General features: G+C 27.6%; 1 protein-coding gene across 1 annotated transcript; it reads left to right on the top strand.

Annotated features, from left to right (window-relative positions):
- Positions 1-66: 66 nt before the first annotated feature.
- Positions 67-14,999, top strand: LOC132924117 (kelch-like protein 10). The gene is made up of 7 exons (XM_060988219.1): positions 67-2,151; positions 4,480-4,731; positions 4,857-5,136; positions 7,044-7,447; positions 8,088-8,257; positions 9,349-9,712; positions 11,713-14,999. Exons 1-7 carry the CDS (start codon positions 1,946-1,948, stop codon positions 11,966-11,968), a joined length of 1,932 nt encoding a protein of 643 aa, XP_060844202.1. The 5' UTR covers positions 67-1,945; the 3' UTR covers positions 11,969-14,999.
- The last annotated feature ends 229 nt before the right edge of the window (positions 15,000-15,228 follow it).

Below are 15,228 nucleotides of genomic sequence, written 5' to 3'. Positions count from 1 at the left end.
ATTAATTTCTCGCGTAATACCTACGTTTAAACAACCATAAAACGCTTGTACGATGCGTCAATATTTTATTCGGTATAGCCGCCAATATCGAACTCAGTGATGGCTATTAAATTTTATAAATTGTGACTACAAGATTTGAGATTATATCTCTGTAAATAAAATTCATGAACTTCACACATTCAATAATTTCCTGATAAATTTTTAAAAAACATTGTTTTTTTTTTGACATTTTATACGTAAATTTAAATGATATTTTCGTGACTCAAAAATTAAAACAAATTGGCATTATAATTATTATATCTATACAACTATAAAAAGGTTAGTGATATAATCTTTGAATTTTTTTGTTGTATAATATGGTAAAATGTATCATGAAAAAAAAAGTTTGTCAAATTTACTTATTGGAATAAAAAACTATAATACGATTACAGATAATAAATAAAATCACAATTTTGATTTCGATATCAAACATAGATAAAAATAAATAAAAATGGATAAATACAGAACAATATAGATTTTGTATGATTTTATATTACAATAATTTCAATAGTATATTGTACAGCGCCGAATAGAAAAATATCAACCTACCAAGTTTACGATGTCTACATTTGATTACAACTACAGATACTGCTGTACGACTTAATTATTAAATTATATTAATGTTTGTATTAATTTATCATTATCATAATGTATGATATAATCATATTATATTTTAGCCAAATTGTATGATTCATACAACAACTTTAACCGGCTCTTATTTTGAACGGCCCACCGAGTTTTTCTCGGTAAATCGTTGACCCAATTCGGGCCTGTCGATACATCATATACATAATTAATAATTATAGATTATAAAATACTTCAGTAGTGCCACTGATATACACTAGAAACTATAGATAGGTAGCTAGGTACTACAATTTTAGTTTTTTTCGGTATAACAATCACTTGGAAACTGCCACCTGCAAGCTTTAGTATATCTACGTATTTTTGAAATACGTGGGTATAAATCCATTTTTATTCAACAGTCAACAGTACACGCAACAGCGGTATTGTGCTTTTTGGTACCATATTGGCCATATTGCGTTTTGTAAAAATATATCTTATTATATTAAAGAAAATATATATATATTAATCATTTCTAATAATATCTGTAACGAATATTGAAACAAAACGCAGGAAATTATTTGATCGGAATTGAGAACAAAAATGTAAAAATGTGTGACCTAATGAGATGAAATATTTTAAACGGCATTGATCGATTATTTTAACACCGTGACAAGCCGCAATAGACACGTGTTGCTTAATATGTTATCACTTTATCAGTTAATCACAATAGGTCTACCTACCCAGATACATATTATATACACAGTCATATAGTTATCCTGCAGAGTTAGATGTACCCATAATCGGTATAATAATGTTATTATGTGGTCTATTGAACGCTACAGTATATAATAATTGTGTATAACCTGTAGCCGGGTATCTGCGGGAATCATTGTCATGTCTGATTTAAATTCTCAGTGTATAATGATATATTTAACGGTATGATGGTACTCGTGTAGATTGTAGAAAGTTTAAATAAACATAAATTCAGTTTAATCGTCATACATATAGATATTATCGCTGAACTAATTATTTATAGTATTTAGTTCAGTGGATATTTATATCTTTTGTATATTTATATAATTATGTATTCGTTTCTATATTAACTAGAGTGTTTGTAAATTCATTTTTTTTTTTTTTTTAATACATATTATTTTTAATTGTCGATTTCTCACGAAGATATCTGATAGACATATTATTTTGATATTTAAATTGTAGGTATATCAATAGATACATCGAGCAAATAGTTTTAACTTTTATAATTTTAACCTTAATATCATCATGGACAGTAAGTTAAGACGTGCAATATATAAAAATTGTACGCTGTTTTAACAAAAACAAAATTATGCACACGGTAGAACTTATCAAGAAAAGCGACGGAGAAGATTCGTATAGACGGCGACTGACCCGACAAGTTTCTATGCACACTCTAAATGGCTTCAACGAACTCCGTCTGAACGTCAAACTCTGCGACGCGTCATTGATACTCGATAACGGTGACACGTTTCCGATACATCGATCAGTGTTGAGTGGTTCGAGCGATTACTTTAGGTCAGTACTCAGTATCTATAGTACTTACGACTCACTAGATGCATTTTTAACACTTCTGCATTAGACATAATATATATATACTAGTCCTGAATCGGTTGAATTATACAAAACAAGGACGCTGATATAACATACGTTTGCAATAGTTCTCACATTTGGAAACGCTAATATAATATTAAATAATTATGTATATGTTATCTGGTTAAAAACAATACGCACATATTATAGAGGTGTTAACTGAATAAATCTATTATTATTTATTATATATTTAAATTAAAAATTTAAGATGAAGAAATAGCCACATATATATATTATCTTCATCTTGATTTTTAAAGTGAATTGACTTATAATGGGTGTTTTTACTATATTATAATATAATATATACGAGCTATGACAATTTTTAAATCATAATATTTTACATACTCATAAAGTCATAACTTGCTCAAACATTCAAATATCATAAAACCCCACGTAAAAACATAGATAATATTCTTACATTTAAGTGTGATAATAGACCATTTCACTGTATTATATTAAATGTTAGTACCTATATGGCTATAAAGTATATATATATATACAATATCGGAACTTCTAAAAACAAATTTGCTTTATTATGTTAAACGCACTTGGTAAAACGAAGTAACACACGCAAGCGTAGCGTCCTTCTAAGGTTATTTTTCACTTTAAACTGAGTTTAAATACACTTTACATTTATTATCATAAAAATAATTCTAATTTACGTATTTAAAACGTATCCAATATAAAATATATAGTTAATTAAATGTGGTTATAACTATACAAAAGATAATCAGAATAAACCTATATAATCTATATAGGTATCTACCATTTAATTACTAGTTACAACTATTACAACTGATATACGTAATGTCTATTATAATATTATATGCCAACTATATTATTTAATTAATTTTTACTTAACAAAATACTGTTTGTATGGACAATTTATAATTTAAAATGTAATTATTATAATTTTCAATAAATATTATTCGCTCAGAAGAACTGTTCATTTATTTTCGGTTAATTATGTTTTTAATATTTTATAGACATCTCATAATATCCCTACCTCTATTATAGCCATTAATAAATGTAAATTATAATTTGTTTATTTTTAGTTATTTAAAAAAAATTACTTTAATTAAAATAGTTCATTTTAAGTAGTCCAATCAAATTTGACTATAATTTTTCATATCCAAGGTAACATTTATACGATATTTTTATTATCGGAAAAATTGTGAATGTGCAAGTCTTAAAAATATGATGGGTACTAATATACTACAGTAGACGCCGCTTATAAGACTCACTTTGGGACCAGCACAAAGTGAGTCTTATAACCGAATGAATCTTATAATAAGTATATAAGTGAAGTGGAAAAAAAAAATTAATTACGTATTTATAAATTTTATTTTACTACATATTTTGCTTTAATTTTAATACTTTAACACATATTACATATTACATACTAGTTATTAAATAAATTTAATAATCCTGATAAGAAAAACTAAAATTATAATAGGTAAATATTACCTATAAAAATATTATAAAAATTATACATTAATAAAAAATTATAAAGGATGTATGTATAATGTATTTATTATTTATTTTGAAAAATTATTTTTGAAAAAATTTGTAATTTTAGTTTGTTTTTTATTTTGTTCTAATATTCCGAAAATATACTGTTTCGTATTAAAATGTCTAGTTTTTACTCAAACTAAGAGCTCGTCGCATTAGATTATCACTCGTGTGTTAACAACAAGAAAAGCATCACATGTTGAAATTCGAATAGCGACTGATCGTTCATTGTACAACAGTTATAATCAACACGAATATTATTTAATTTTTCAATACTAATTTATTTCTAAATTATAACCAAAAAAGCTTATTTTCTACTATTTATTTTACGAGATTTGAGCTTTAAAACCGAAGTGTTGATTTTTTTTTTAATGTATTTTAAAATGTCCGGACCGTTCCAGATGATTTTGAGTCTAATAAGCGACTGAACCTTATATCCATGAGTCTTATAAGCGGCGTGTACTGTATTAAGTATACTCATACTGTTAGTATTATTTTTAAGCGTTTATTGTCCCCTAAATTATTTAATATTTAAACTACGTATTATTATTTTTTTTATATATATGTATAATTGACCTGCTTTCATTATTTGTTTCATACGTAATATTTAAGTACTGCAGAATATTAATTAATAAATACAATATAAGAACAATTATTATGTACATAACATTGCTTATGTAAAGGCAATAACTACCTTAAGCGTGACATTTTAAACACGCATTGTACTAGATATGTTTTTAGAATACTCTTCACCACTACGTTGCACGAAGGAGATTATACGAAAATAAACCTAAAATCGATAGAGAGTACTACGATGGAATTTATTTTACAGTACATTTACATGAGACAAATTGATATTAACTACGATAACGTAATGGATATTATGCGGACAGCTGATTATTTATGCATAGACGGTTTGGTGCAACTCTGTCACGAATTTGTCGTCGAATGCCTGGCACCTGACAATTGTGTTACTATGTTGCAATTCGCCGAGTATGTTTATAACTATACTAAAAGGAAACAGCTACAATTCCACGGAATCGTGTTTCCATTTTGATTAATTTCATACCAAATATTGTATAATAATAATTATAATATTAATAAATGTCATATGTCAGCTATTATTACTTTGGAGCGTTGACAAATGCGGCGTACAAATACATCATCAAAGAATTTATGACAATTGCTGAAGAAGGCGACGAGTTGATGAAACTCCGGCAGGAAGAATTCAAACTAATAATCGAAGATAATCAACTGAATGTGAAACGGGAAGAGTTTGTTTGGGACGTGGTATTGAAATGGGTGGACAGGGACCCCGAAAATCGGAAAAATGATTTGTTGTTTCTGCTACCAAAAATTCGTTTTGGTCTCATGGACTCCAAATATTTCATTGAGAATGTAATTATAATAATATGAATTACTTTCTGTTAGGGTTTGTTTGCTTCACCTGTTGCTGTATAACTCCACAAGTTTTGGTCTCATGCGATCCATCATTTGTTAATTAACTAGATGATGTGTCACTAATTTATACTAATTTAACTAATTATTACAAATAATAAAGCCAATAGTTGAAAATTAGTAATAGTTTTCATTTTTTTTTTAAAAGTAAACAAAAAGTATAATACAATATTATACTTGAAACTAGTACTTTCCATAACATGTAAATCTACACAAAGTTTGAAAATTTGAGATTAAATATATACAATATTGTAATTGTATGAAGTTAATACCATATTTAAATAGAAAGTTTTAAATATAGTCAATATAATATTATGAATTTTAGTAAACGAAGGGAGTAAAAATTTTATTCACTTTCAAAAATTAGACAGTATGTAAAACGTACATTGTAGATAATTTTTTTTATTAACCCAGAATTTTTACTTAAGTTATATCCGATGACTCCGCCGATATTATTTTTTGACCAATTTAATCTTTTATTATTTTTATTTTTAAATATTAAGTGATAGGTAACACAATTTAATTAAAATTACACACATTTTCTTTCCTAATTTAAGAATAAAATTAATTACACGGTGTGAATCAAATATTATTATTTATATTAGTTAAGTACACTATAATAAAAAAATACATTATCATTATTAAGTATTTTTTATATAACTGCGTGTATTTCCATGTTAAACTAGTTATATTTGTAGTATTTAATACATCAAAGCCATATTCATATTGTATTAAGTTCTGTTATTTTTGGTTAAGTGCCATCAGAAAAAAAAATGAAAACATTTATTCCCGGGCAATACAACGCTTACCGATCAGCTAGTATTTAATATATTTATTATATATTATTCGTAATAAATCTTTACTTAACTATAATATTATATATTATTGTGTTAAATTTTAACGTATAGTTAGCGTATTAGCGTATAGTGTATACCTTATACCTATAATGGTTTAAATGTACCCGAAAATCTTACTCCCACTAGTATCTAATAATTCCCCCTACCAAAAAATTGTATAGAAATATATCTATGTTTTTAATTGTTAGTGAAATAATAATAATAATTCTTATTATTATAATTTTTTTTAAACATTTACATAGGATATTATAGATAGACGATTAGTTGTATTATTATTACTGGGATTGTGTAATTGTAGAAAAATGTATATTTTTAGCTCATCGTTTTTCGATAATTTTTAATTTTTAATAATTTTTGAAAATTCAAATTTATGACACGTATGTTTTATGATTTATAATGCGTTTTATACAACATTTTACGAGATTTTTTCTAACAAAGTTCACAAATAACACGGATTTTTATAGGTATAATAATGTTCGTAGATAATGTGTACACTTATATTACGATGTTAATTGCTTGCACAACAAATAAATAAATAAATTATACCTGAGATTCTGAAATTATAATATTAGCAATTATAATATATAAGGCCTTCCATTTCAAACATACGAATAATCGAAGACGGTATAGGTAATACAATAATATTAGTATTGTTGTGCCAGATTAAAACTATTTTATTACTATTAATTAATTTAAAAATTATAATTGAAATATAATGAAACCTAACCTTCACGGCCTTGCTTAAAAAGATTTGCGGCCTTCATCCTAAATTAAAAACACAATTTGCGCCTAATATATTCTTTGTTCCCAAAAAATATTTATCAGAAACGTTTTAAAATCATCAAAAAACGGGAGTACTTTTCATTTTCGTTTTTTGAATGCTTAAATATCAAAACCGTCTTTTTGGAAGAAAATTACTGTTTTCTACCGATATGTGCTGGCGGTGTATAACTATTAATTATCACATATGCGATTTATTTATTGCTGCAGGTCAAGGACCACCGTTACATACAAAACAGAGACGATTGCAGGCCTTACATAATCGAGACATTGAAGTTCATGTATGACCTACAGCTGACGTCGAACATGACCGATTCCATAGCACCAACGCTCGCGCGTCCCAGATACCCGTTCGAAGTACTGTTCGCCATTGGCGGCTGGAGCGGTGGCAGCCCGACCGCGATTATTGAAACATACGACACAAAATCTGACCGGTGGACGAGGATATTCGAAGAGGACACGCACGGGCCGAGAGCGTACCATGGTACGATCGTCATGGGATATTACATCTACATAATCGGAGGGTTCGACGGGCTGGAGTATTTCAACTCCTGTAGAAAGTTCAACACGGTCACGAAAATTTGGGAAGAAGTAGCGCCGATGAACTGTAAGAGGTACGGTAAGGTTACTGTGTAATGAGACTATAATTTATCAGTAATTTCTTGAGCACCTACCAACAAGTACGTTTGGGCAATTCAACGTGCGGTTTAAATTTTATCACTTTAAACCAATGTGAATTAGTAAATAGTAAGTACTTCAGGAATTGTGGTGATAACAGTGGGTGGCTAATTAGACAGAGCAAAGTTCACGGTACGACGTCGTTCAATTTTCGTAGCCTCAAATACAGTATCTTCGTCTAAATAATTTAAAATTATTATGTATAATATAATATATTTATTTTGATAGTCTTATTAATTATTTTATTATTTTAATTTTAATTGGTAAACAATGATTTACAACCGTCAAACAGTTTGAAATGAAAAGGGTTATTGAAGGTTAAGTTTAAGTGGTGTTCCGGGGTCTCCAATTGTTATTCTACGTAGTAGGTAATATAGACGTAAAAAAGGACTTTACGTGTTCATAATGCATTATTTTCTGTTTTTACTTATTTTGAAGATCTAAAAATATTTTGAATATTTATTTCTTTTAAATTGAAGCATATTTATACCTTTATACAAAAAAATTATGTGCATCAAGAAATAAGATATTATCAATGTCAATATTATTATTGGTGATTATTGTTTACCGACGTAGATGTTATGTCAGCGTTGTGTTGTTAAACGGCATTATTTACGCAATGGGTGGATTCGACGGTCACCATCGGCTTGGCTCTGCGGAAAAATATAATTTCGAACGAAACCAGTGGACAATGATAGCACCGATGACTTCTCAGAGGAGTGACGCCTGTGCAGCCGTGATGAATGGTAAGTGTAATGTCATATAAAATGAAAAATCTATCTCAACCATTTGTTATTGGCAGCTGTATTTAGTACAGCTAAATACTGTAGTGTCATGTGTTTAGTCTTCGTTAAAAACTTAAAAATTGAATATAAGGTTAAATAAATATTAAATAAATTTTAAATTTATAGTAATAAAAAATATTAAAAATAAATAAACATATTTTTTTATAAGTATATCAAACGCTTTTGAAGTTCATATGTTGACATAATATTAGTTATTCTATTGTAATTAAAAAATATTATTCGTGAGAACTTATACGTATATTATTATATTTTTTACATACACGATAACAATTGTAACATTATATAATATAAATTACCATAAATAGGTGATAAAAAAAATTACTTCGTAATATAGACACTTTCTTTTGTTATGATCGATTAACGTTGTTATACATAGGTACCCGTTCTGTATAATAATTGTTCGCATTCAATTATTTATCATTGAATTCTAATTTAACATATCCATTACAGTGGCCTACTCAATGACGAAGTACACTCGACAACTACTTGACAGTAGTACGTTTTCAATTTTCTCGGTTTTTAAGGACTGTCCTCCGAGCCTAACTGTTACATTATTATGGTCACTATTAATAAAGCCACTCAAAATAATATAAAATATTAAATTATAAAAATAACCGTATTTTGTTCAGTAACATTTAAGTGGAAAAAAATTTTAATTGGTTCGATAGCAATACAATATAATAATGTACAGGGTACCTATAATAAATTATAAATAATGTACTATAATTAACTTGTCAAATCTAAACCTGTTGTTAAAATTTAAATCCCTCTAATCAAAGTCTGCAGTTTTATCCGCGGGTGATAGTATCTAAACGATACCTTTTAACTTTTTCCTTAGCTGCTATTCAGATCTCTTAGCGTTACGATCACTATAAAGTTGTACCTATATCATACCTATACCAATAAATACGATAGGTATATTGTATAGTGTTGCATGTTACTTACTATACCTATACATCAATAATATTTATAAAAATAATAAAAACGATAACGACAACGAAACGTCACAATTCTGTCGTACGATCGCGCAGGCAAAATATACATTACCGGCGGGTTCAACGGACAAGAGTGTATGAACACGGCCGAGACTTACAACGCGGACACCAACGAGTGGACGCTGATACCGCCCATGCAGACCAGACGCAGCGGCGTGTCGTGCATAACGTATCACAACTGTCTGTACGTGATCGGCGGCTTCAACGGGCTGGTGCGGATGAACAGCAGCGAGAAGTTCGACCCGACCACGAACCACTGGTCGCCGGTGGTGGACATGTGCAATCCGCGGAGCAATTTCGCCGTCGAGGTGCTGGACGACATGATATTCGTGGCCGGTGGTTTCAACGGGGTGACCACCATAGCTCAGGTGGAGTGTTACAACGACCGCACGGACGAATGGTGAGAACGATGAGAGTTGGGCGGGATGGGACGGGACGCGTAAATATAGAAAGACGCAATAGCTATAGCCAATAGGCTTGAAAATCGTTTTTGGAAACTCAACCAAAATCGTTACCATTTGAGACGGTTTTTCGAGCCCTACTATAGATTAGTGTATGTTTACTCGCGATATACATATCATAAATTTCTATACAGAAACTATAATAATTAGAGCAAGGACAATGCACTAAAAAGTCATCAAATATATGTATTTAAAAATATGCACTTATGCATCAAAAAAATAAAAATATGCCGTTAAATATGACCCTAAAAAAATTAAAACACTAAAATTCATAGCTCTACAAATTATATATATTTTTTTAAATATTTAATTTTAATAATTTTAAATTATCGCAAATGCCGAATAAATAGTTATTTTAATACGTACAATTAATTGTTATACAAAAATACAAAAATAAACGTAAAATAATTTTATATCATTTTATTGTAATCTAATCTTCAGATTCGCAATTAAGATAAAATGAGTCTCTATCGTTTTTATGAGAAATTATATAGAAACAGTTAAATATAATAATTTGTGTCCTTGATCATAAAAATATTTACCAAAGTACATGATTTTCGAAAAACCTTCAAAATATGCACTACAACCTTAAAATATACTCTTATAATCAAAAATATGTCTATTAAACCCAAAAATGTCAAAATATGCAAAAATATGCACTAAAAACGTTGAGCTTTTGGTCACAAACATTGTGAAATGTATTGTGTACTTACTCTGCATACGAAAAAGTTGACCAGCAAAATATGCGAATGCATGAAAGTCCTTGCTCTAATAATAATTTAACAACGGATTGAATTGTTATTGAAATATAAGTATAACACATCAATAAATTAACCATAACATATTGTATATATAGGTACCTATAAAAGTATTAAGTGTAAAAGTACTTACAGCTGTGTACCTATATTATGTACCTAATAAATAATAATAAGCAATGAGATTCGATATTATAGAGACTCTCTATATGATAGGAAATATCTGTGTACGTCGATTATTCAGCCAGTCGCCGTCGTAATTGGTGAAAATTTATCTCCCATCATATACATACATCAGCCATTATAATTGCTAATGAACATGTTTTATAATAATAATTGTAAAAACAGGGAATCGCTTTGTAATATTTTTAAATATGTATTATAACATGAATGAAAATATATAATCCCGTAAAATACCTACTGTCGCAATATCTTGTGAGTACGAGCAAACTTATTATTTTTTATAACATTACAATCTTCATTAACAATAATAAAACAACCTACTACAGTAGTTAGAATAGTTAGATACTATATATCAATATATATTATATTTAAATGGTAAAAATTGCATCTTTCTCGCATCCGATCTAATAAGATATTATAAACTATTTTCATTTTTTCTTCCCCAAAAAATTATAAACTTCATTATTTAGTCATGTGGTTGTAGACAGTTTATAACTATGGTAGATGTTCATGTTCAAACAAAAAATCAAGCAATAAATACGTATTATATAATATAATAACTTTCATAATATTATGATACAAGACTTTATATTCTCTGTCAATGTATTTAAATCTTAACATTTTTAAATAATAGATACAAATTATGCAGTTTTTTTAAACTTCCCAATCATATTATAATAGGTTTTCCGCGTATACAATAAGCCCCGATTTTTTTACATTCCTTGTGTAGACTATTATATAAAAAACGGACAGGTATAAGCTTTTTTTCGAGCTAATCATCTATAGTTAAATGTCATATCATTTTTATTCTATATATTCATAAACCTCAGTGTAATAGGTACAATAGTAATATTCAGATTGTGTAAAAACATTTGTTTTTCAATACAAATACTTCAATCCATGTAAGATTTTTCCGCTTAAATGAAACGTAGTACGGACCGTATACTATATCAATATTGAAATCTTTAATTATGTTTTATTTCTTGCCTAATATAATGAAGGTTCGAGGCGAAAAGTATGCAAGTGTATAGGTCGGCACTGTCAGCGTGCGTCATGAAAAATTTACCAAACGTCGAATATTACATGCCTCTGGACCGAGATAGACTGGAAGAAGGCCGAAAAAACATTGTGAGGAACAACAGACCAAACAATAACAATGACACAGATCGCGTCGACAACGAATCCGTCAATACGGTTGCCACTCAAGTAGACAATAACCAAGTCGACGATGACGACAACGTGATAATAATCGACTAATAGATAACTGGCAACAAGCATAACTGCCCGTTGATAAAAAATTTTTATGTTATCATGCAAGTTAGCGAGGTATTAAATATATTTTAAAACAATTATTTAGTTTGTTTAAAGATTAACTAAATAATGAAAACGTGAACTGTTCTTATGGCAAATATTCAATATATTTTATTTATAGGTAGGTCAATTAATGTTTTTCACTGAACAATGATCATTATATATTTATATTCTTATTGTATAACCCTATGCAGTTACCTGCTTTATATTATTATGAAAGTTAACGTATTTTGTTTTATAATAGTCAACCACATTTTAAATTTAAAAAAATGCATAAGAAATATTATTGAGATGGTTTTGATAATGGCAAGTGACAACTACACAGGGCAAGATTAACCCTAAAACCTACCCAAACAAAACTGAAAAAACTAAAATGAAAGGAAGTCTACTATAATAATTAATGTTAATGTTAAAATTATTATTCAAAGATAACCAATCATGGATCTTTGTTTTACTAAATAAAAATCAATATTAAGTAATTAAAAGCCATCAATAAGACGATATGTATTATGTATAGGAACTTAATAATATTATAAATAATAGATGTCTGTAACTCATTCCAACCTATTTTTATAATTATATCATAAAGATAATTGATCTAGCAATGTATAGGTTTTGGAACTTATTGTATTCAAGTGTTTTTATTTTTGTTAAACAAATAGCCACCCAGGTTAAAATAAAAATTTAATTTTAAATATAAGGAATCTAAATCAAACAATGTTTATACATATTTTTGCATATTTCAAGAATTTTGTTTATTAAGGCATAATATTTATGCATTAAAATCTAGTGCTTTGTGGTGCTTTATCAAAATAATAATAAAATTGTGCCTAAAAAATTAAAATTACACAAAATTTACAACTTAAAATTTCGTTATTTTATTATTACACCTACTATTACTCTATTAGTTGCTATTTGCAATATTATGTGGTGTGCGCTTCTTGCCACTGATAACGATCTTTATATAATTTATTGACTAACTATTTTTTTTTTAAGTACCGGATGTCGTTAATATTGTACAAAAATAAAGCAATTCGTATTACAAATAAATATAAAGCAAAGTTTTTATTACTTCTGACAAATAATTTTTTTTTATGTATGCTCATTGCTCATTTTAGATTTTATTTTGTTATTATTTATGGTGCATATCTTATATTATTATCTGCTTGTCTATTTGTGTTTGTATTTTGATTATTAAATATCTTTAACCCTAGTAATAAGCTTATTGCAGTAAATAATAATATGTAAACATATAGAATAATCTCGGTAGGTAATAGAAAGAAATCATTTTTAAATCGTCAATTTTTCTAAATAGTTTATGACACATAGTGTATATATAACGAGTAACGATTAGTTTTATAGTTATACCCATAACTATTATAATATATGCTAACAGAAAGATATGTTACTTCTATATAGGTACTTCATTATACCATATTTATTTTTAGAGTGAAATTTTCATTTTCTAGGATTTTTATTACCAACATATTAATATTGTCGCTAGTATACACATTCTTGAATTCTTCAAACAAATAATTATTATAGTAAAGTTCCTTAATGGAAAATTATAAAAAGTTCATCAATATATTTATGGTTTTTTTATCGTTTTCAAAATTAATTCGATTATGTGACATGCTCTGCTGTTTATTCCGTTCATTAAATAAAGTAGTATATATAATATATTAATATGTATCTTGTTTAGTTTTACGTTTGCTTATCTTCGCAGATAGTTTACCATAACGGCTAGCCACTAGAGTAAGTAAACGTAAGTGGTAATATGAGTAAAGACACTAGAGACTATATATACTAAATAGAACTTGAATTTCATGCGGGATATCGGTTACGATGATGGCATAATACTTATATAGTTATATATACTATATTATAGGTACCTAATCTATACGGATATTTATTATTCACGTATTTATTGATTTCGCGTAAACAAAAATTATTGTTAAATTAGTAAATTAGCATAAATCTAACGTAACCATAAAATGATTATGAAACTATGAGTAAAATATACTCATGTTTTTAAAATATAATTGTATTGCTTTTTTCTTCATTAACTGCAATTAATTATTATGTTGGAGTAATTGAGTAGTTACATATTATACTATGTCAATTACGATAATAAGGTCATGTTATTGCATATATATATACATATAAGACTATGTAAATAAGGCTTACTACGTTTAATAATATGTATCATAGAAATGAGAATAAATAATTTCTTGTTTTAACTATGTATTCAATTTTTTAATCTAAACCACACACACACTTTTTGGATTACTATCGAAACAAACATTAGCATTATTATATGAGTTATGATATTAACTATAATTTACAATGTAATACATAATATTAAATGTACAAGTCAATGTTATTAATAATTATTTATATATGTTTAAACTCGATGTATTCGATAAAATATAAAAATTAATATCCGCGACATGGACCTCAATACGGTTTTGAAAAAGCATCTATATTATTATAATATAATATTATGTTTATATACGTATGTATATAATATACGAATATAGTATTATTATAGCTTTATTATAGCCGTCAGACATGAGACATCTATCGACTTCTGTTGATGTACGTAATGATGTCTAATTATGCTGTATCCTAATCAAAATTGTTGTAAATGTAATATAAATATACATATATTATATACTCGTATATATATTTATATAATGGTATATACTCTTTGGTATTATTACTTTCGTATAAAACTATTGTATTATGAAAAATTCAAAACATAATACTCTACGACCTACGTGATCTGTTATATTAGGTAATAGTTATTAATAGTATCGATATATCACGTCAAAACCGTGAAACCACAATAGCGAATGTCAAAATAGCAATGGCAAAATAGTTGTAAGCATAAAATAGCCAAAAGACATAATAGCGAATGTTCAAAATAGCTAAAGTATATTATTTTTAAATTATTATTATTATCATTTATCTAAAAGTCAACAAAAAAAGAACAAATATCAATATAATACATTAAACATTTTAGAAATTCAAAAACATTATACGTATAGCCTTTAATTGATCGTTATTATAATATCTGTTGGCTATTTTATTGTCGCTATTTAGACGTTAATTTTTTGGTTTCGCGGTTATGACTGCGTGACTTGTTGTATCAACGTATATTATACGTATCTCCTCAACTTCTCATTGTTTGTTAATATTATAAA

Source organism: Rhopalosiphum padi, chromosome 3, assembly GCF_020882245.1.
Source record: "Rhopalosiphum padi isolate XX-2018 chromosome 3, ASM2088224v1, whole genome shotgun sequence".
NCBI lineage: Eukaryota > Metazoa > Arthropoda > Insecta > Hemiptera > Aphididae > Rhopalosiphum > Rhopalosiphum padi.
This window is presented reverse-complemented; position numbering and strand designations above follow the sequence as displayed.